Below are 23,139 nucleotides of genomic sequence, written 5' to 3' on the forward strand. Positions count from 1 at the left end.
CACAAATTTGGAAGCTTTGGATCAACCTACAGAAAAATAGATAATACGCACATTTTCTGAGAATCAAAAAACATAAAATAAAGATCTGGCTGTTCCCTAAAACAAATGAGTTAGATGTCCCATGTCATCATGGCTCGTGAGATATGGTGTATTTTTTTGGATCTCTTAATCTTTTATTATAAAAAATATTTAGGTAACAAGGCATTGTTCAATATTTTTTATTCCTTCAGAGACTGGGAAACCTCTTTTGATCGTTCTTCATAATGAAGCATAAAGACCATTCCCCACCAATGAGTATATATAATTTTATGGTGTTGGGAGAGCAGCTTTAACCGTAGCGAGCTGAGCATTGGCTGTGTTTTGATTTGATTATTCCCTCAGCAAGACTGTACTTGTTATTGGTACCACTTTGCATTCAGATATTTTGGTTAGTATCCTTGTACGAACATTTCAGAGACATTACAGCTGTCATGCCATGTCTAGACTAGCAGCGGATAGGCACTGATTAAGTTGAATCAATCAGTGCTTGGTCCCTGCTCCACACAAAGGAACGGAAATTATGCTAGGTCTGCAGTGACCAGTTACAAAGCTGTAAAGAAGAGTGCCATGGAAGCCAACAAATTGTAAGCAATGGACGGGCTCCAAGCCCCTTTTGTTAACAACAGTGCTGTCGCAGGCTTGACCCTAAAAAATAGTGAGATTACCCAGCCCTTTGGAATACCAACCTAAAATACAAAATACAAGAATAATGCACTTACACAATTTTTTAGAGATGTCCAAAGTAATCCAAAATTATTATTAAAGCAAATGGGCAGAACCTTAATGCAAAAAACATAAGGATTTATCACAGATTCTTCTTAAGTACCACCTCCTGGTTTTTCCAAAATCTTGAAATGTGCAGCTAGCGAGAGGACCAAGGGAGCTCATGAATCAGCTGAATAGTTATACATTTTCAGTCAGTCAGTCATAAGATTTTTTACAAATAAAAAACTCTGTGCAAATGTGTGTGGGTGTACAATATTTCATAGGTAGCCTATGGTGAAAAGTGAATTTCATGTAAAGACACTCGGATTTGTGTAAAAGGCTGATGAGCTGCAGAGGCGGAGCTAATATCAAAAGAGAGCAGCTCTGTCTGCAGGCAGGAAGGAGGGTGCAAGCAAAGCATTGGCAACAAAGATGAAGGGAGAAAGCAGGGATAAAAAGAATATGGAAGAGTGAACTAAAGAGATAGAAAGTGTGGGTTTATGGGAGATAGAATCAAGAACTGGCATCAATACTAGTTTGCTTCCCAGGCATGCAGCAGCGTCAGACTCAGAACAGCTTTAGACCTTCGTGCTTTTTTAACAAATTCAGCATCCCAGCAACTTTGAAGGGTTTGCAAGGCCCCTCTTTCAGACCAATCAAGAAAGATGCAGAGTTGGGGGCGTGACCTGAGCGCACATGGAGTGAGACGTGTTCCACCGAGTCTCAGCTCCAGCGCCTCCTGCATTTACCTCTCTCCTGGTCTCCGGGCCTGTTTGCTGTTGTGGTGAGCTCGGACTCCTGTCGGGACCTCCTGGACGGCGTCCTGGGCTGTGGGGGTCCCTCGAGAGCCTCGCCTGTTGGGGCCTTTCTGGCCAGTCCCGGCCTGACTCGTTACAGCCGCCATCTTGAGCCCCCGCTGCCGCTGTGTCCCCACTGGTGCCGGGTGATCTGCTTTGGTGGCGGGGAGTGGTGCTGGCGGCGACGGTGGTGTCCTTGATTTCCTGACCCCTGCTGCCCTGCTGGAACCCTGTGCTGCCGCTTCAACCTCCTGCCGCCATTTTGGGCTCCGTCTGCCACCACACCTCCGCTGGCACCTGGAGCCCTTCTCTGGAGGAGGCGAGCAGCGCTAGTAACGGCGGTGAGGTCTCTGCCATCCTGACCTCCGCCAACCTGCTGGAGCCCCGAGCCGCTGTTGGACCCTCCGAGAGGCCCCGGTGATCGCAGAACCAGATGGCCGTTCCCCTCTATACTGTGAAGCCCGGCTGTACGGGCGTTTGGCCCCCTCCGCGTCCTGTGATGACATCGGACCGTGGCTAGTGCGGTGCAGGTACCGGGACTGGGGGCCCTCTTCACGTGAATGCCTGGTCTACCTAGACTTTGCAGGCCCTTCGACGCCCAACCTGCCATTTTGTCCCTGCCTGCGTCTGGGCTTCCCGGCCCCTACCTTGCTTTGGCCCCTTTCTTGGAGCCTAGTCTTCGCGGCGCAGAGCGGAGGGGCGCGTACACTGCCAGTGACCTCCCGCCAGAGCTTGGCCCAACTTCCTTGCTTCCTGGGCCCTGTGTTGCTGCAGCATCGACCTGTGAAGGCCCTGGAGCTCTCTCGATCCCTTTGGTACCTTACCTGCTTTTGCTGCTCCTTCCCTGGCCTAGTGGGCCTAGTGGGACCTCTGCTGTGACTCTAGAGACTGTCCCTGCCCTCCTGGTTTGTGTGTTTCCCTCCGCCTGACCTACTTGATTTGCCCATTGGTCAGGGGCCTTGTTGGACCTGCGGGGCCGGGGAGCCGTCCTGTGCAATACCCTCGCTGGCTGGCACGTGCACTGGTCTCCCTCTTCTGCCTATCGCCCCTCAATGCTTGGGTGACCTCAGACATTTCCTTCGTCCGGTGTGTAGCTGAGCAGGCCTTCCACACGCTGTGTGGCCTCTTCTTTCCTCGCTCTCTCTTCGGCACCCCTCCTTGCCCTTGTCACCGCCTGGAACGTTCTGCTTCTTCTTCGGCTGAGCCCTTGGCGCTTTTGGACCCTATCACCATGCCTTCTAAACACAGAGGCAATAAAGACACTGATTCGGCGGCCTCCCGTGACAATCCGGTGACCTCCTTGGAGTCTGAGGTGCCCCCATCTACTCAGGAGGATCCTATTGCCTCTTTGGCGCCCTCAAATTCGTCCGCCCAGGCAGTACCAATCACCCAGGCCTATATGTCGTCCTTCCTGCAGGAAATAAAGACCGAAATCAGCTCTCTCCGACAGGACTTCAAAGCCGGGTTGCAAGATATCCGCAGAGATGTCGTAGAGATTGGCGACAGAGTTGACGGCCTTGAAACGACACTGGATGCTAGGACGGAAGACATTGATGGCCTCTGGAAGAAGGTATCCGAGTTGGAAGATCAGAATATCACCCTGCAGTTGAAGCAAGAAGACCTGGAGAACCGCAGACGGCAGAACAACCTTCGCATCGTTGGCGTCCCATTGGGCACGGAGGGGACAGATATCCTGGCGTACACAGCGGACCTCCTGCATGCCGTCCGCGAGGGTGAGGGTACCTCGCCACCCATGCTGGATAGAGCGCATCGAGTTCCTGGCACCTGCAACCGTCCTAATTTTGTCCCGGACATTATCACAAGAGTCCACTTTTTTGTGGACAAAGAAGCCATCCTTCTTAAGGTGCAGGTGATTCAGGCGGTTTCCTATAATGGGCTCTCTGTACAAATTTTTCAGGACCTTGCTCCTACGCTTCGCTGTAGGAAGACCTTTAAACCTGTGACTAACAAATTGCGAGACCTGGAGATTAAATACCAGTAGGGTCATCCCTTTGCCCTGATGTTTACCTGGGAGGGTCGACGGCGAGTTGTTTCGGTCTTTACAGGAGCCGCAAAGTCGCCTCCACCTTCCTGTGAATTCGGACAAAGAAGATCTTCCATCCTCTTGCGCTCGCCCTGCGGGCTCGCTCAGGCCAGAGTAGTCCACTGTTCCTCCCCCTCGCTCCAGACGCCTCTCGAGGGACCTTGATTAAGCACAAGCCAAGCAGGACGTCATCAACCATGTTCGCTCCCTGAGTGCCTCCCCGTCTCTTACAAACTAGATGTCTTCTATGCGGAGCAGTGCTTCTTTGTGTTCTACCGGGGGTCTGGTCCTTGGGGCCCCCCGACCGGGCCTGGTGGGCGGACTAGGCTGCGCACTTTCCATTGCTACACGGAGGGCTGGCAGCGCGGGCTCCTCGCCCTCTGCATGACTGCCGCCCACCCCCTCTCCCGAGTCCTATAGGAGAGTGACTTCTCTGGAATGACCCACTTTCGGGAGTCCGGGCTGTTCCGAATGGACTCTTCATTGCCTTGGCCCAGTTGGCCTGTTCATTCTTGTTTCTTTCTTGTCCTTTTCTTTTTTCCTCTTCTTTCACCCCTCTATGGGCTCTATTTGGATGCGTCCCTGCTCGAGACTGTCATGTGTTGTTGTCCTGGGGGTGTAACGGGGAGATGTTGTCAATTGCTCGGGCTGGTTGGCCCTGTCCTCCTGTGCCCTATCCATTCCCTCTGTCATTGTCTTTGTCATCGTGCCCTTCTCCCTCCCTTGCACGACCTTGGGAGGCTGCCTCTTTCTCGGCCATGGGTTTTCCCGCTGTTTTCTAGGAGAGTGCCTGCTTGGGTGTGAATCCTTGGCGCCTTCTAATGTTTCGATTACCCCTGCCATATTCCCCTCAAAATGATTATTAAAGAAATTAATTAACATAATATCCTCTTCCCCTGGGCCGCTAGAAAATAAAATATGGAAATAAGTGGATTGTACATCAGTCTGATAAACCTTCACACATAGTGTATTCCTTAACAGGGTCAGTAAGCCCCCCTTTGCACTACCTGACCGTGATGGAGTAGCTAGGGTTTGAATTGAACAATATCCATTTATGTGAACATCCCCTGTTTCCCATGTTTCTTGCAGGCGCAGTAAATCATACCGGTCAATAATTTTAAGCTCATCATCATTATTTCGCTTTGAATTAAGTCCGGCTATATTCCAGCTCATAGTTTTAACCATCCCTTCCCTCAAGTCCGTGATATTTTCAGATAGAGACGGAAAACTTTCCTGCAGCTTTGCTGAAACTGGTGAGTTTCCTATCCCCCTCCTGTCAATCGCAGGACTCAAGCCCCTCTAAAACCGCAAATCTATTAGCCAGCGGGATTGCAGGTATCGTGTTCCATCTATCACGACCAACCAGGGGGGCAGGAGGAGTTTGGATATCTGTGTTAAAGAACATTCTGTTCTCTATATGCTTTACCCCCTGTGGCAGTGACTGGGCCTGGCTGGACTCTGAGTGACTGGGGCTGGACTCAGTGACTGGGGGGGGGCAGCTGAAGTGACTGGGGCTGAGCTGGACTGGAGTAGTGAAGTGACTGGGGCTGGAGGCTGAGCTGGAGCGAAGTGGGCCTGGGGCTGGGCCTGGACCTGGGGCCTGGGCGGCTGATGATGATGATGAGTGCAGTCCTCTCGGAGTCGGGTCGGGTCGTTGACGTCGTCGCGACGTTAGTTGCTCGTCTCCTGTGCTGTGACTTCTCTCTCCTCCTCAGTCTCACTCTCTCACGTCTTTACTGCCTGGCCTGCGGGCTGCGGCCTGCGGCCCTGCGCGCATGCCGCTACTGCGGCACAGTAAGTAGTACTGTTGGGGGGTGACTGGGTCAGAGTCAGAGTCGGGAGAGCGTCAGCTCAGTCTACGCGTAATCTCGAGCTCAGCTCAGTGAGTCAAGTCACAGTGAAGTTCATCATCATCAATGGCATGCAATGCAGATCGCCGCCGCCGAAAAAGACCGTGCTCAGTTCACGTCAGCCGGGCCCCCGCATTATATCAACTGCGAGGGCTGACCTAAAATTAATTCCCAGGGCCGTCATTGGTAGCGTTTTCGCGCGCTACAACATGACGGCCCTGGAGACCCCCCACATTGGCCAATTATTTGCCACGGACACCACGAGGGGTCGAGGGGACGGGTATGTAAAGTTAGGTGGTGCCTGCAGCTTAGCCTGCGCTGCCGTGGTGGGGGGCTGACGTCACGTCCATAGAGTGTGTGCACTGTGCTGCTATGCAGAAGAACACAAGCAACACTCAGACAAGTTGGTGGTGTTTTGCACGTGACAGGCCCGGCAACTGGCAGCACCAGCAACAATGTAAGTTGTAACAATAGTAGTCAAGTCAACTACTTAGCCAATGGCATTGGCACCTGCAACATTGACCAATGACTGTTGCGTAACGTTGCCCGGCTTGGAATCGTTGTTCAAGTTTGAGTTGCTATGCTACCTGCTGCCTCGGTAGGGGGGCCTAGTAGGGGGATGGGTCGGCTTCAATCACTGGGGTATAATGCTTCTTGCTCTGACTGCTGGCCTGGCCTGGGCTGGCTGGGGCTGGGCCGCGGCGCTGGGCGGGGCCAACTTTGATTGACCGCGCGGCGCGAAGACAGTTTAGGCAAGGGCCGGCAGAGGGCCAGAGAGGCATGCAAAAATGAATGATGCTGCTGTGAGTGTGCAACGCGCAGGTGCGAACGAATGATTGCTTTTTAATAGAGTGCTGCTGTGCTTTAAGTGCTTTGTGAATGTGCGATCGTCTGGTGAGCGTGGGCGCCCACCCCAGGCCAATATTTCCCGCACAAGGTCTCAAAACCAGCCCAAAAAGTAGCCCCCCGCCAGGCATGGGTTTTTCCCGCACAACTGGGAAAAAAGTAGCCCAATTGTGCGGGAAATAGCCCAATCTGGCAACCTTGGCGCTGGTCCCGCGCTGCGGGAGCGCCTCTCGCATATGAGCTGGGGTGAGCGGAAACAGGAAGTGAGGTCCATTGGCCAGGGGAGATGGGAGTTGTAGTGCTCTCCCCGGCAATAATCCTCGGTGCTCAGTTTCCCTCCTCTGGCTCCTTCCACACGGCAGCAACAGGAGCACTGTGCTGCCCTCCCCGCAATTCCTCCTCAGGTTGACTGCTGGTGATAGAGTCAGTGCAACACCATTAGCTTAAACAGTCAGTAATGCGAGACCTAATGCATTGCAAATGTTTGAGCAAGCCTCCTAATTGGTAGTTAGCTGGAGTTATCACTGTAATCTTGGAAGTGGCCCGGCAGTGAGTATTTGCCAGGTCGGGAAAGGTTAAGTGCTACAAAAAATGTCAGTGATAGGCTAACAAGTGCTGACTTCACTGCCGCCTGGGGTACAAGACTGACAATTTACGTTTTTCTCACACATTCCTCTGGCAATGTGATATTTGCCTTCTATTATATTACCCTACTGTGTATTTTACTTTACTTTAGTTGCCCAAAAGTCAGGAAATGGCTAAGGAGAGACCACCTAGTTACAAAGAAAAATAACAGTTTTAAGTTTAGCACCCACTGACAAAGTACATGGGTCTGGCTTTGCTATTGTACATGCATAGATAGACAAAACTACAGGCACACAGAGAACAGACATATGGGCGCATAGGTGAAAATTAGTGTGCACATGCACACAAGTAAACGTAGGTAAAAGCGCACATGCACACACAATTCAGCATATGAAATAGATCATTTCATCCAAGGAGTTAAAGTGAATTTAATTATACATGATAGATCACCCTAATATACATTTGTATTGCTGGCTAGCTAGATGGAAAAAAAGAAACAAGTAAAAAGGAAAACTATTTAAAGAATGCCACATGGTTTATTTTCCCTGAATATTTAGAAAAGGTAACCGTCACAAATAAAAAATACATTGTTTAGTTGAGTTAGAATATTTCCTTTTTTAGAATTTCTTCATAATCCAACATCAAAACCCTCTTCTAATTGCAACTGTTTATTCATTTTTTACTTCATAAACTATGAAAAGAACTCAATAGTGTAATGTCCCTCCCATAGAAATATATATGTAATGTGCACACAGTAGGTTTGAATTCCAGCAGGATGATAAAATGATTCCTACCACGCGACTAATACTAACATGTTTTGTACAGTACTTGGAAGGCACAATACCTGCCAGCAAGCAGTGCATGTATATAAGTTCTGAAATTAAATTCAGAGACCAGATTTAGGTTGCAAGCTGCTCTATATCTTATAAAAAAGTACAATAGAACGAATTTCATAAGGTGCAGTGCAGCGCCAAAATGAGCAGCAGGCAATGGATCACTAAGTAAACTAAAGTGAATGTTTTGGTGACCTCCATGTAAATAAAGAAATGACTGATTAATAATTGCTGCCTACTATTTTGAAGATATTACCCCGATTCGCAGTCCTCCTTGTCCCGGACCTAACAACATGAGGCGGGCCATCTCTTGTTGTTAGGTCTGGGACGAGGAGGATGGAGTATGAGGGGGTATAAAGGACCTTAAGTTATTTGAATGGTGAAAAAAACAAGCATTTGCAATGCAATAGGTCTCGCATTAGGGAAGTGTGAGCAGTTTGCATTGCTATTAATAATGTAATAGTATCTATTAGCAATCTAAATGATAATGGCCTGACTTTATGTGTTTGTTTTATAAACTATATTTATAGCAATGGCAATATCTTTAAATTAGTAAAAAGCAAGAACTATTGCAGCTCTAATGCTTGTTTCTCCTGGCGCAGAAAGCGTGTATCATTGAGGCCATTGTTGTTTGGTGAAAGCAATGTTATATGCCTGTTTCCAGACCTTTGTCAGGCGACAGTCAAGCTCACTTATACCATTTTTCTCGGGCACAACTTTTTATGCTTCTTTTTTTCGCCCCTGGTGCGGTTCCAATTTGGTTCTGTCCTAATGTATATCAACATGTATTGCCTATCATCTCTGCTTTTCTTTCCCGTGCAGATGCCCAGGTATCATAACCTGTCGGTATGCGGGGTCTGTTCATAGTTCGTCTGTGCGCTATGTTAGGTGTCGTTTCGTCTATGTTGCAAAATGTAGTGTGTAACACAAATGCATTGGCAATACGTAGACGTATGTTTGCTTTCCTAGGGCGCTCTGTTGCCAGGACAGCTTGTTGCAGCGGTTAAGGGCGTGCTTGGAGCATTCCGTCAGCATTACACTGAATATCACTTGATAGTTTGCAGAGAATGCCAGACATGACGTTTCTTGGCATGCTATACCTAATACCTGCTATTTAGTGAACGCCCAACAGCTTATGCTTGCTTAGTATTTTTCAACCGCGCTTTGCACATGCGTGTTGATTAGCCCACAACATGTATTCATAAAAAAAAAAAAAACGCACCGAAGAAACACAGATCCGAGCACTACACAGTGGCTACTTCTCATCAGCACTACTACCGCATTTCCGCACAGAAAAAGTACTGCAAACTCCATGTGTGAACGCGAGTGAAAGATGGTAAGTGCTGGGAGCGGCTCCTGCATAAGTTTACAACACTGGGACGAGGGAGCTGAAGGTGAAGAAGCAGTACTAGGAAGAGGAGAGAGAATGGAGCAGACACGAGACAAAAGATAAGAAAAGGAAAATGAGAGCGATGTAAAATGATTAAGCATAGAATAGGACACAAGAAAGATATGGGAGGCAAGAGCGAAACAGTAAAAGGAGCGAACAAGCACCAGGATTTGAGAAAGAAACGAGAAAAGGGTAAACAAAGGAAATGTGATGAGAAAAAAAGTGGATTGAGACCGAAGTATTAAAGTGATAGATGAAAAACAGGGGGGGAAATGAGGTGCGACATTATGAGGAACGGAAAGTAAAAGAGAAATAAACGGAACCTGCAACAGTGGATATAGAAAAACACACATACCATACTGAAGGGAAGACAGAGAGCACATGCGGGAGGTGATGGGATTAAAAAACACGAGAATTTTGAGACGGGGGAGGTGCAGGTAGAAAGTAGAATGCGCGAAACAGTAAAAGGAGCGAGCAAGCACCAGGATTTGAGAAAGAAACGAGAAAAGGGTAAACAAAGGAAATGTGATGAGAAAAAAAGTGGATTGAGACCGAAGTATTAAAGTGATAGATGAAAAACAGGGGGGGAAATGAGGTTGTTCTGAGGCTGAAGTGAGAACATTCCAAACTGATTTACATGAAGTATTTTCGGAGTTATCTGTGAGTGGCAAATGGCGTGTACATTTCGCGGGCGCTTTGATGTTCGCAGTGGCCGCGCGGCTCACTGAGAACATCAAAGCGCCCGCGAAATGTAAGTGATCGCGATTGCGATCACACTTCTAAGCGGCCGTGTGGCCCGCGAAAGTGAAAGCAAACGAGTGCTTTCAGGCCTCCAAATGGTGCGCGCGCCCGGACGGCGCACATGCACTGTATTTGGAGGCCTGAAAAGCCACTGTTTGCACTTCCAAAACTCGCTTACTATAAGTCTCGCCAGAGCAGCGCTAAAGCGCTGGCTCAGGCGAGACCTAAAAACATAAAAGCGGGCGCTGTGCTAAATATAAAGCATGGTGAACAAATACATCCAAGTTATGCGCGCGGCTAAATAAATAAATAAAAGCGGGAGCCATGCTAAATATAAAGCGCGGCGCCCAAATACATCCAAGTTATTTTCACGGATAAATAAAAGTGAGCGCCGTGCTAAATATAAAGCGCGGTGCCTGAATTCATCCAAGTTATGAGCGTGGTTAAATAAATGAAAGCAGGCGCTGCGCTAAATATTAAGAGTTGCGCCCAAAGGCATACAAGTTAGGCGCAGGCCTACATTTTTTTTTTTTTTAAAAGCAGGCCCATGCTAAATATAAAGAGCGGCGCCAAATACAAACAAGTTATGCTTGTGGCGGACATAAAGCAGGCGTCCTGGTGAAAAAATAAACAGCGCAAGGAACACCTGTAGCAAATAAAGTAAACAAGTAGTCCCCAAACAAAACATAACGTTTACAAGTGTAAGGAAACTCTAGTTGGCCGGTGCTCCTCACCTAAAACCGGAAGTGATGTATTGGAGCGCTAACCAATAGGGAGCCAGGAAATAAAAGCGATGCCGGAGTGAACCACCTGCAAGCAGCAGGTGGGATTACACTCACTATAGAGATGACAGCAGGTCTTGCAGACCGCTCATGCGCGCTGCTGCCCTCCCTAAAAACAAGCAGGAAAACAGGAGCATATTTTGTTTCAAGCGGAGTAGAATTCGATCTCACAAAAAATTTAAAATAAAGGAACCACAACTAACAAAAATGGCAACCTTTGGATAAGAGAATGCAAGCGGGTGTTTGGCCATAAAGTTCTGCAGTCAATAAACAGCTTGAGCATCGGCCAGAGGTGATTGCTCTGGCTGCCTACTTGCGTAAACAAATGTAGTTGTACTGCAGCCACCCTGGCCGGCACTCTGCAATAGCCAGATTTATTTTCATGATCGTTGATAGGGGGAGGGTGGTGTGGAACGAAGGAATTGATGTTTTCTGAAAAATTACAGCCTATGTGTTTCTGACTGCTTTTGCTGCAGCTGCATGCCTAGAGCAGGATGTATTTCGATAGCACTAAAATTTGTACGCGGGTCCAGTTTCCGAGGGTTTGATCAGGTACCGAGCGGGTGCTTGGCTTTGCTGGCGGTGTGCCTACTAGCCATCACCCCCCTCCTGAGACCCATGGTGTGATTAATGATCACCCCACATATAACTGCTGGGTTCCTACATACCATCAGGTTCCCGCAGGAACGGCAGATTTTAACAAATTTTTCCTGTTTTTTTCACGCATTTGACCCCCTGGTTAGGGTGAGCCTAGCGCGCTCATACCGCCGGGGTCTTCACACTGGTCCTGAAGAATGACTAGCTAATTGCAACATATAGGCAGAAACATGTTGACCACTCACAGTGAGACATAGCTGAACAATCTATCCAGCATATATATCGCTCACTCCATTTTTTAACCCTGCCTAGTTAGCCGACGAATAAAATTATTTTTGGACACAACCCAGGCACTTTTAAACTCACTTCACATTCACTTGCACTAGTAAATCGAACAACATCAACCAGCTCTGCAGTAATTCTGGCGTCGAAGCACACCGGGGAGGTACTCGACCTTCCTGGTGGGGCCCGATGATGAAGCATGTCACCAACTAGGTTGATGAGTGAGGGCTTTCTAAAGAATCAAGTTTGATTCTTCATGCTCGCTCTTCTTTTAAGAAGCCACACTCTTTGGTTGGTTTGACTAAAATTTGTACTCTAACCCCAGACCTTGATTAGAAAAGAGCATAAGCGGTCCAGGACCCAGTTCATGATCTGTGCCTCTAAATGCCCACCAATAACTGTGGTACACTGTTGCACCTACTGGAAGCCGTGTCTGTAACTTAGGTGGATCCCAAAAAATATGAGACGGGGTGATGTTTGAGTTTCTGAAAGTTGCTGAAGGTATAGCAGTCTGGTGCCCAGTTGGTTGGTGACAATGCTTTTTAAGTCCCTCGGCCCTGGAAGTACAGAGTCGATAGTGTGTCGATACTGCAGGGTAACTGGACACTAAATTACGGGTTAGACTGAAATAATAGGGGCAACACTGTTTACTGTCAAGATCCGACACATTTGCCTGCTGCACATACCGTAAGCTATATAGATCACTCAGTCAGTGTTAATTTGTTTTACATGGCAGCTATGAAATACTGAAAATAGAGCTGGGCGAGGCGAAATAACCTTGCCCACAAAAGCCAAATTCCTAACACGCCAGAGCACCTCCAGCCTTCATTGGAGGCTGGTGTCAGCCCAAACCCGTAAAGCGATAGACATAAATTGATTCCCGCGGCAAGTGAAGACATTCACCCCACTTGTAGCGACCTAAACGGTGGTAGGCCCGAAGAGTTAAGCCTTAGAGTCAGCCGAAAAACTATCTGATCTGGGAACGCAGCGGTAGGCTGAGCAGTCTGAAAAAAAGACGGACTTTACGACAACGGCACTTGATTGAAAGTTGCATGTCTGGGACTCAACAGCGGCAAGAGAAACAGAGGGAGACTTCAGGTGGCGACACGCTGGTGACTTAGGTGCTGGAGCAGAGTGCTTCAAGCACGGTTTATTCAACCTCTTAGAAACCGCCTGCTTAAAGAATAAGGCCAGCCCGTGACCCAGGCATTCATGACTTGCTAAGGGAACGCCCCTCCCAAGCGCTCAAGGAGGGCACTCAGGGAAACAAAAGGGAGGTAGGTGTTAAGGGTGGGTGCACAGTGGTAGGGTGACTCAGTAAGTGAAACTTTGATTAAAAAAAAAACAACATGCTACTTGTCTTGGACAGAGGATGTGGCATAACAACCAGAGCTACCGACTTTGGAACTGGGAAACCGGGGGCCTCATTATGATGGCAGTGGAACTGCCACCATCAGTCTGTCGTTGGCGGTCCCACCGCCATCGGATCATGCAAGATGGTCGGTGGGCGGAGAGACCGTCAGACGGTCTGTAATCCCTACAATGGTGGCGGTGCCTGGCTCATACAGCACCGTAGGGAATACAATGTCAGTTTAAGCTGGCTGGTTCATGGTGGCCGCCATGAAAAGGCTGGTGGAAAGTGACTGGGGGGCCCATAGCGGGCCTCCCTGGCCCTCTGATATAGGCCCTGGGGGATACCTATGGTGCCCCCCTACATACCCCTACACCATGTGGCAGGCACCATGCGGTGCCTGCCACATTGTGCAGGGATATGTGCACTGTATTTATTTTGTACTGCAGCCCGCAGCACACGCTGCAATACAAAATATACAGATTGACACTGGCTTGAATGTGGTCGCATCCTCATCTCTATAGCGGATCCTCCGACAGCTAGTCAGGCGGTCTCATTTCCGACAGGATGGCGGTCGGGCAAAAGTCCGACCGCCATCATAATGAGGCCTCTGGTTCGAGTCAACTTTCTGTACATTCTAAGCAGAAGGCCATGCGGAAAATTGTACTGTTAAGGCAGACCACAAAAAACGATGCATCCACAAGCACAAGAAAAACAGGGCTTGTTTATTAGAAGGGAAATGTAATATTTCAGAAAAACAATAGATGCAGAATCTGAAATCTGTCATTAGCTTGTGACCAGTCAAAACAGAAGTAGGGATTGCATATGCAGCTGTATAGAACAATATGTTTTACGCTTAGTTTGTTCATTTGTTTGATGAGAGGATAGGTGACCCAAACGAACAAGTTTTCCTCAGCATTCTGTAGTTTCCTGCCTCAGTTAAGTACCTGTGTACAGCTAAAACCAAAGTAAAGCATGTATGTACCTCGAATTCTTACCCACAAACATTAGTAAACCTTTTGCCATGGATATAGTCCTGCACAAGTGACGCTGATGGGAAGTGTCATTGTATTTGAAAAAATATGCACATAAACTGTAGACCATGCATTTCATTTTCTGCCGTTGGGTGTGCAGATTATGGGAGGATAGGAAGAGGACTCAGTGAGATGAAAGATTGCTGCTGACAAATGCTCAGCTCTCAATGGTACCAGTTTGAATCTGGCAAAACAGACTCAATATTCCATATCTTAGCAGGACAGTTAATGGAATGCTATTCTTTCAGTAATGCATCTGTTATTTACACTGCTTAGAAATGTCAGGCGTGTGGTTTGAAGCACTAAGTAAAAACTAATTATTGCCGTTATTATCACTAGTTATGGTAATTAAGGTTAATTTTACAAAGACAAGCTAAGTCAGAGCGACAGGGAACATGCATATTTATAATTCTCCATTCATACTCCGCAGACTTTAATGACAAGGGTACCATGACACTTTAAATAGCAATCATATGTAAGATTAGGATCTTAAACATCAAGGAATTACATCGATGACCACTGATGGTTAAACGTTGGTCCGCAGTGTCCTAGGTTGTCTTCCTTTAATCAAAGATGCTATCCTGGACAAACTAAGGTTATCATGATACTCTGGTTGTGTAATCCTCTGTTTTCAGGATTCTGATTAAAATGTATCTGCTTAGTAAGAACATATGGGCAACCTTATTGCTAAGGAGATAACCTCTAGCCCGTAACCTGCATCAGCAGAGAGAACTGTACTTGCCCGTTGACTTGGAATGGGGTAAGCTATCTTTCAGAAGAAAGAAATTGAAAAGAGCAATAGCAATTTTCACTGTTTGAGGCAAAAAAAAGTGTTGAATCCCTCATAAATAGAGAGGTGTCGCGTGGGTGACAGGAGGTTCTCCCACTCGCTCCGCACCTTGTGAAATCAAATGTTACAAACAGGGGCATGCTTGGGTGTGCACACAACTTGGGGTTGTGCATTGAGAATGAAGGCAGAATTGCATGAACAAATTGCCCCAAAACAGATGCACCAAATGCTGAAGTTTAACCCCCTAGAGTTTTAGGGTACACTTTTGGCTGCGGTCACTAGCCTACACATTGAAACTTTGGCATCCATTTTAGCATGACCTATTTAAACCAATAAGGTACTGAAGGTATTAAATGAAGGCCTCATGTACATTCTGTCCTTATTAAACAGGAGATGTGAAGGCTGAGAAAGATGTGTTATTCAAGAAAACAAGAAAGGGATACCAAAATCAGAATGACTTTCAGGACCTGAATGAAAACGAAAACCATGATGAGCCCAGCGATGATCAGGATGAACTGAGCACCAAAGGTTTGTCATTATATTTCAGAACAATATGTATTTTGGTCTTGTATAGACTAATTCATTCTGAAAGTGTAATTATTATCTTTGTTGAAAGGTGTAATATAAAATAAAAACCTGAAAACTTTAGCTTTCTGTATGCTGCAAAGACAAAGAAGTATCTTTCCAATGGGGTCCGGAGAAGCTGCAGCAGCCCCGCTGAAACATACAATAATTCATTCTCATCTCTTGTTTTGTTTTGAAATTTGGTATCTCAATGAATTAAAATATTTGCCCAGGATCACATATTTTGAAATCAGTTTATGGGTCAAGGGCATTATAATTAGGTCAAGTAGATTATTTAAGTCACTAGACCAGCAGGTCTAGTAAAATTTTTAGGATTTTTCGAGCCCTGCCCATTTTGTTTGTCTTTGGTGCCTGGAGCGCGACCACGACTCCAAGTCATGCTCCGACTGCTGGGCCATGGCGCCGAAGGCTCTGAGGGAGCGGTCCCTAAAGCTTCCCGCAGCCTGGCATCCTGCACAACGGAAGTCGCTTCGCCGGTCTCGATCCTGGTCCAGTTCTTGGTCGAGAGGAAGGTCCGAGCACCGCTCCGGTGAATTGAAGTCCTCTTCGTCGAAGTCAGGTAAGAGGCACCACAAAAAACACAAGAAGTCGAATCGTGCTTCGACTTCACACGGTCCGTCTCGCTACGAGGCGGAGAAACTCTACGTTCAATGCCCTGCACAGCGGAGCGGGTGCCTAGGTCAGCTCCTCGTTTCCCTCCTATTCCGGGGCCGGGAGCTACCCACACCCAGCTGCAAGAGTTTTATGACGCCATGTGCACCATATTTGGGTGGCCTGACCCTGCCGGCACTCCTTCGGGCCCGCAGGCTTAAAAGACAGAGGGGCCCCCATGGTTCCCATGCCGGCAGCCATGGCCTCCGATTGGATCCGTTCCCGGGTCTGGACTGATGCTGGTCACACCTCCTCAGCGACCTTTCCGGGCGTCCCATCTGGCGCCGAGATTCTCGGCGGCACCTCCCCAATCCTCATTCCCGACGACACGGAGCCGGACATGCGTTCTCCAACGCGAGACTGGCGCCGACGGAGCCGTACGGCTCCATGCTGTTCAACCTGCCCTATTCTGAAGGTTTAGGGATGGAAGAAGAGGATTAGGAGGGAGAGCAGGATCCCTTAGAAATCCTGCACCAACAAGATGTGGACTGGTATGAGGAGCTAGGCGCTACCAGTGGTTTGGACACCTCCCCAGACTCTGGCATGCTTTCCCCTCCTACCCTGGCTATGGAGTAGAGAGCATCTTTTGCCACGGTGGTGCGTAGGGTTGCGGAGGTCCTAGACCTGCAGCTTCCTACATTGGTGGTCAAGACTACCATCTTGACAGAGGTTGTGCAGCCTGGGGTCTCAAGCTCGAAATCCCTACTGCCTTTCAACAAGGTCTTAACAGACGTCCTTCTGGGTACCTGGTGCAAGCCCAGCACAGGGGCCCCTGTGAATAGGGCAATCGCCCGTCGCCATCGCCCTGCACTGGGCAGCCCACTTATCCTCACCACCCACCCCACCCCCCAAAGCTTAGTGGTCCAGGCTTCCACTTCTCGTGGCGCGTTCACTTCCACACCCCCGGACAGGGATTCCAAGAGACTGGAGAACTTCAGAAAAAAAATGTTTTTTTCTGCCAGTCTGGCATCGCGGTTGGTGAACACCGGATGCCTTTTGGGCAGTTACTACCATTCAATATGAAATACGGTTGCACAGGTGGTGCCCAGAGTTTCGGATGAGGACCGGGCTTTCCTCTCCCAAGCCATCTCAGACGGGAGAGACGCAGCTAAGTTCGCCATCAGATGTAGCTTGGACACGACGGACTCGCTAGGCAGAGCAATTTCCACTACGGTGGCCGCTCGTCGCCACGCCTGGTTAAGAACATCTGGTTTTTCGGGGGATGTCCAGGCTAACCTCATGGACATGCCCTTTGATGGCTCCTGTCTCTTCGGAGACAAGGTAGATGCTGCCCATGAGCACTTCAAAGACTCGGTCAAGTCTTTGGACCTCACTACGGGCCCTAGGGCTTCATCAGCTTTTTGCTCCTTTTGTGGCTACGGAAGGGACTATCAGCCGCACCAAACCTACTTCGGCCAGAGGACCCCACAAGTTCAGCAAACTCATGTCGTGGACACGGTTACACCCGACCCCGTGGGTCGGGAAACCAGAAGTCGAGCCAAGCCACGATCCCGTCCTTCACCACAAAAACTTCCTAGTGCAATCCCCCAGAATCAGTCTCGGCCAGTTGGTGGCAGAGTGCGCCATCATCTCCACCACTAGCGAGACGTTATATCTGACAGGTGGGTATTTCAAATAGTCCAAAGGGGCTATTCCCTCCCCTTCGAGACTTCCTCCATCTATGCCCTAAGTGCACGATCAGCTGACGGAGGATCACCTTACTTTCCCATGCGAAGAAGTCAAGACTCTCTTGACCAAGGGAGCAAAAGAAGGACGGAGGCCTTCGTCCTATCCTAGACCTCATATCCCTCAATTACTTCCTCAAAAGGGAGAGATTCAAGATGCTCACTCTTGCTCAGGTGCTGTCTGCCTTGAACCCAGGAGACTGGGTGGTAGCACTGGACTTGCTGGATGCTTATTTTCATATTCCCATCCTGCCTGCCCATTGTAGCTACCTGTGGTTCACTTTGGGTCACGAGCACTTTCAATTCGCAGCGCTCCCCTTTGGCCCCACCAGCGCCCCTCGGGTGTTCACAAAGGTGATGGCGGTGGTCGCAGCCCATCTGTGGAGATCAGGGGTTCTAGTCTTCCCCTATCTCGATGACTGGTTGTTGAAGGCGGGCTCGCCCCAAGCAGTCGTCTCCCACCCTCAGGCTATGACACACCTCCTGCATTTGCTGGGGTTCACTATCAAAGTGCTGAAGTCACTCCTGACTCCCTCTCAGACGCTCCCTTTCATTGGAGCGATTCTGGACACGGTGCAGTTTCGGGCCTATCCTCCCGAACAGTGAGTCCAGGATATTCAAGCTATAATACGATGTTTCAGCCCTATCCTGGATCCCGGTGCAAATGACTCTGAGGCTGTTGGGCCGCATGGCCTCCTGCATCCTGCTAGTGACAAATGCATAGTGGCACATGCGGGCTCTGCAGTGGGACCTGAAGTTGCAATATGCACAGCATCGAGGAAATCTCACCGCCCTGGTTCAGATTTAAGAGGCCACTGCTAAAGACTTGCAGTGGTGGCTAACGAACCGCGATTGGTTTAAGGGCAGACCCCTCTCCCTTACCCACCCAGATCTCACAGTAGTGACAGATGCGTCCCTTTTGGTATGGGGCAGCCATCTGGGGGAGGTGGAGATCAAGGACTCTGGTCTGTGCTGGAAGCCAAGCTCGATATCAATCTCTTGGAGCTTCGGGTGATCCGACTGACGCTGAAAGCCTTTTTACCGTCAATAATGGGAAGGTTCGTACAGGTGTTCACAGGCAACACCACCACCATGAGGCCTTGCGTCTGTGGACTTGGCTGGAACAACAGGGCATTTCCCTGGTGGTTCAACACCTGGCCGGGTCTCTGAACGCCAGGGCGTACACGCTCAGCTGAAGGTGCATTGCAGATCACGAATGGCGTCTCCTTCCGGAGGTGGCACAAGGTCTCTTTCCGGGATGGGGAGAGCCTTGGTTAGATTTGTTAACCTCCAAACAGAACGGACAATGTCAGCGGTTTTGTGCATTGGAGTTTCCGAGGCGGCTCTCGCTCGGCGGTGCTTTTCGCCATGAGTGGAGCTCAGACCTCCTATACGCCTTTCTGCCCCTATCACTCCTGCCCAGAGTGTTCAAGAAGATCAGGAGCGACCGGGCATAAGTTATTTTCATGGCTCTGGATTGGACAAGCATAGTTTGGTATCCCTGAGCATCGATCCTCCGGTCAGGCTGCCCATTCGGGAGGATATTCTGTTGCCGCAGCAGGGGAGGGTTCTCACCCCGGAACTGTCCACTCTCCACGTCCTTGCGTGGAGATTGAGCGGCGACCGCTGACATCTTTCGACCTTCCTCTTGAAGTCTGTGAGGTTATCTTGGCAGCCAGGCATCCCTCCACAAAATCGGTATACACCTGCAGATGGAACACATTTTGTAAATATTGTACAGACCGGTCTATTGACCCCTTATCTGCTCCATTATCTAAAGCCCTTCTGTTTATACTTTCTTTGGCCGAGCAGGGCACTGCTCTGGGCACATTGAAGGGCAATCTTTCGGCCCTTTCTTCTTTTCTTCAGCTGCCTGATCAGCCCTCTCTTTTCAAATCTCCTCTGGTGCAGAGATTCTTGAAGGGGTTAACCCACTTGTTTCCTCCTTCATCTTTTATTATGCCACAGTGGGACCTTAATGTAGTTCTCACTTTTTTGATGTGTGCACCGTTTAAGCCACTGCATAACTGCCCTCTGCGCTAACCATCAAGACTGCTTTTTTGGTGGAAATAACCTCTGCCAGGAGGGTAAGTGAACTGCAGGCACTGTCTTCACAGCCTCCGTACCTGATGGTCTTTCCGCACCAAATGGTACTTCGGACTAGGGCATCTTTTCTGCCTAAGGTGGTAACACCCTTCCACCTGGGACAGTCTGTTACCCTGCCCACCTTCTATGCCCCCTCACACCCTTCCAAGGAAGAGGAGCGTCTCTATCGTCTGGACTCAAAAAGAGCTTTATCGTTCTACCTCGATTGAACCAAAGAGTTCCCGGTGAATGACCAACTCTTTATAGGATACGTGGGTGCAAAAAAAGGCAATGCTGTTCAGAAGAGGACTATATCCAGATGGGATATCCTCTGTATAAAAATCAGTTATGCCTTGGCGAAGAAAGATCACCCTGAAGGGCTTAGGGCCCATTCCACCTGGGCAAAAGCAGCCACCATGGCTCTGCAGCGTTGTGGCCCCATTTCTGATATCTGCCAAGCTGCCACTTGGGCGTCTCTGCACACGTTCACCAGACACTACTGCCTGGATTCCCAGGTTCGCAGAGAAGGCCTGTTCAGTTGCTATGTTTTGCAGGATTTTCTGCTCTAAGCAATTCCGCAGTCCCTCTTCCGGGGATGGTATTGCTTGGGCATCCAAGTTGGCAGGGTATGCCCAGACGTGGGTCCCTTGCTCACTTTGCCACTGGATTCAAGCTAGCCTGGCTGATGAAGGGTTTTACCCAGAAACCGGTCCGTCCATCATTTCCTTGTGTTTGCTATGCTTGGGTATCTGTTCAAAGGTAAGCAATCTTCAGCTAGATGTCTCTATCAGATGGACAGGTTACTTACCTCCGGTAACGCCTTATCTGGTAGAGACATGATATAGCCGCAGATTTCTTACAGACTCACCCATTCTCCCTGCACTGCGCAATTGGTTTTTTAGTGTCAGGGATGTTCCCATTTAGGGCCCTAGTTCATTTTTTAACACACCATGGTCAGTCACTTCATGGCTTCGTGCTTCTGGCGTGGAAAGTTGTGAAAAGTACTGACATCAGCGTGCCGGAGTGGCGGTTATATTGATGACGCAGACTTCTTGACGACGACAAATATGACAACGTCACAAGGAGGCAACTGATGCCATCTACCAACGCACAGGGTTACTGCTAAGAACAATCTTCCGAATCCAGCCTGACGCCTGTAAGTTCAAAGGTAAGGAATCTGCAGCTAAATCATGTCTTCATCAAATAAGGCGTTACAGAAGGTAAGTAACGTGTCCGTTAAGCATATGCTTGTAACCCAGAATGTGAAAATCAGAGTGCCACTTGGCCTGACAAAGTATAGGCAAGTCTTGAGTGCCAGAGAGTATAACATCCCATTCATCTCAAAAGCTTGTGTCTCTTCCTCCATTATTTTTATGTCTCAGCTTCACAATTCTGTAACTGCTAAAGTCTTGCTGTTTTGCTACTAGATAAGCTAGGCAATAGTAGCCTCCTCCAACCTACTCATGATCAGCCAGAGAACGATCATTCACATTGGAAGGCCCTGGAATTCATTAGTGCCTGCATTTCTGGTCGATCACTCATTCTTGAAATTCAAAAGTGCTATTATTTTGTGTTTGATTGCCTAGTTGGATTGTATTTCATCATAGTTCCTTGCTACTACTTGCATGCTCAACTCTGTGAGACGTAGTACTCAGAGACGTGATTATTCAACATGCACTATATAAGTTCCCTCTCTTCTTATTGGACTCATTCCAAAATCCTCCGATAGAATTTATTTGCTATCCCCAACATCAAGCTTGGCTAACTATGCATATGTCATTTCTACGAAACACAAACTCATCTTGGACTACACGATCTTATCTCTCCATGCACATTGTCGAACATACTGCATAATTTTGAAGAAAAATTGGAGAACAACCTGCATACTTTAGTATATTCAAATGAACTTAGGCCGATACTCTTTAACATAGTTTCAATATACTGTATTTAGGATGTGCCAATTTCAGGAAGCCTGGAACGCCGCAGTCAAATTGTATGCAAAGCTTGCTTTCCTCAGACGTCCAGTTGACGAGTTGATGTACTTAGTATTTTTGGGGCATTTCACATTGATGTACAAGAGTATACACCCTGCTAACCTCTCATCCTATGATTGTCTGCATATCTGTATCTCTTTGGTAGTTCATCCAAAGGCAAAATGGAACTTGTGTTTACATAGGTTTAGAGGATTCTTAAATGACCTTCATTGTGCTATGGCTTTACAGTTCTTCCCTAACAACCACCTCAAAAGAGCTTAGAAGCAGGTAATATATGTAAATCTGTTCATTCAATTTAGGGAACTTCTCCTGCATGCAATGACGGAATAGGATGTTCAGTCAAAATAGTGCAAACAATTTTTCAAACAATAATGTAAACTCTTATTTTTGTCTAATAGAACATATTTTTAACTCTGACAACGTCTTGCGAATTCAGCCAAAGGTGGATTTAAGTTGTGCAGAAGGAGACAGCAGCACATACGCCAGCTCAGGTAACATTTAAAGACTCCAGATTCGTAGTATAGCAGACTGCTACAGTTGAAAACACTGATGACAGACAAATGGGCCAATTCAAAATACTCCCGCGATTTAGTATATGTCTGACTCCCCAAAAATCCAAAACGGTACTCTTACAAAACTACACTAGTAAATTACTATCATTATGCCTGGTGCTCTACACTTAGCCCCATCTGCAGAAGAAAGTACAGGTAAAATGTGCATTAGCACATGAAACATTTTACTTTTTTATCCACTAGTTAAAAGTTTTTTTCCAGGTGGAAAATGCATTGTGAATTCAGTATGGGTTTTCGGCAAACCTTTACATTACATTTGCTAATTTTGTGTCCCTTCATAGGACAGAAGAAGAGACTGTCCTTTAAAGATATTTTTTTACATTCAGCCTGCTCACTTCTTTCCTGCTCAGCGAAGAATCTGCTTTTCCACTGACTGAGCTGTTACAGTACCAAGATTTAATTAAAAAAAAAATCAGAGTTCATGCCTCTACTTAGATTTTAAATTGCTGAGGCAAAGGGATCCCCTCATTTTCATGGGGCACGCCCCATCCAAATGAGGGAACACCCTCTGAAGATATCGCTGGCGGTTTTTGTGCGTCCGCGCTATGTGTATTACACAAGCGTCTGTGGCCCCTTCTGTAATAACAAAGTGCCCCGGGGGTGCGCAAATGTCCATTGTGTTCTCGGGCACTTGTGTAATATAGCTCCAGGTCTATGTCCAGTGTCTTCCACAGAAAATGTTCTGGTTGTGTGAAGGCTGCTAATAGTTATTAGGCCAATCAATTTATGTGTTCTTTGAAATCGAATAAAATAATTTATGTTTAAAAGCAAGTGGAAGCCTCTGCCTTACCACAACTACATAAAGATATGTTGTCCATATATATGTAAGCCTTAAGTCATTTTAGTAATTTTTATCTGCCAATGTTTCTAACATATAGCCATTTAACCACTCTTAAGTTCT

The 23,139-nt window shown here is 47.8% G+C and overlaps 1 protein-coding gene across 2 annotated transcripts in view; it reads left to right on the forward strand.

Annotated features, from left to right (window-relative positions):
* The window catches only part of LOC146866793 (uncharacterized), an 84,991-nt gene that overhangs the window by 9,674 nt on the left and 52,178 nt on the right, over window positions 1-23,139 (forward strand). Inside the window, exons 4-5 of one of the 2 annotated variants that reach the window (XM_085601401.1) lie at window positions 15,057-15,194; window positions 22,065-22,157. In XM_085601401.1, coding sequence (XP_085457527.1) covers window positions 15,057-15,194; window positions 22,065-22,157 — 231 coding nt within the window. The remainder of the gene's footprint in view (window positions 1-15,056; window positions 15,195-22,064; window positions 22,158-23,139) is intronic. The other variant, XM_085601408.1, reaches the window with a different exon arrangement.

The sequence above is a fragment of the Triturus cristatus genome, chromosome 1_2 (genome assembly GCF_964204655.1).
Source record: "Triturus cristatus chromosome 1_2, aTriCri1.1, whole genome shotgun sequence".
Taxonomy (NCBI): domain Eukaryota; kingdom Metazoa; phylum Chordata; class Amphibia; order Caudata; family Salamandridae; genus Triturus; species Triturus cristatus.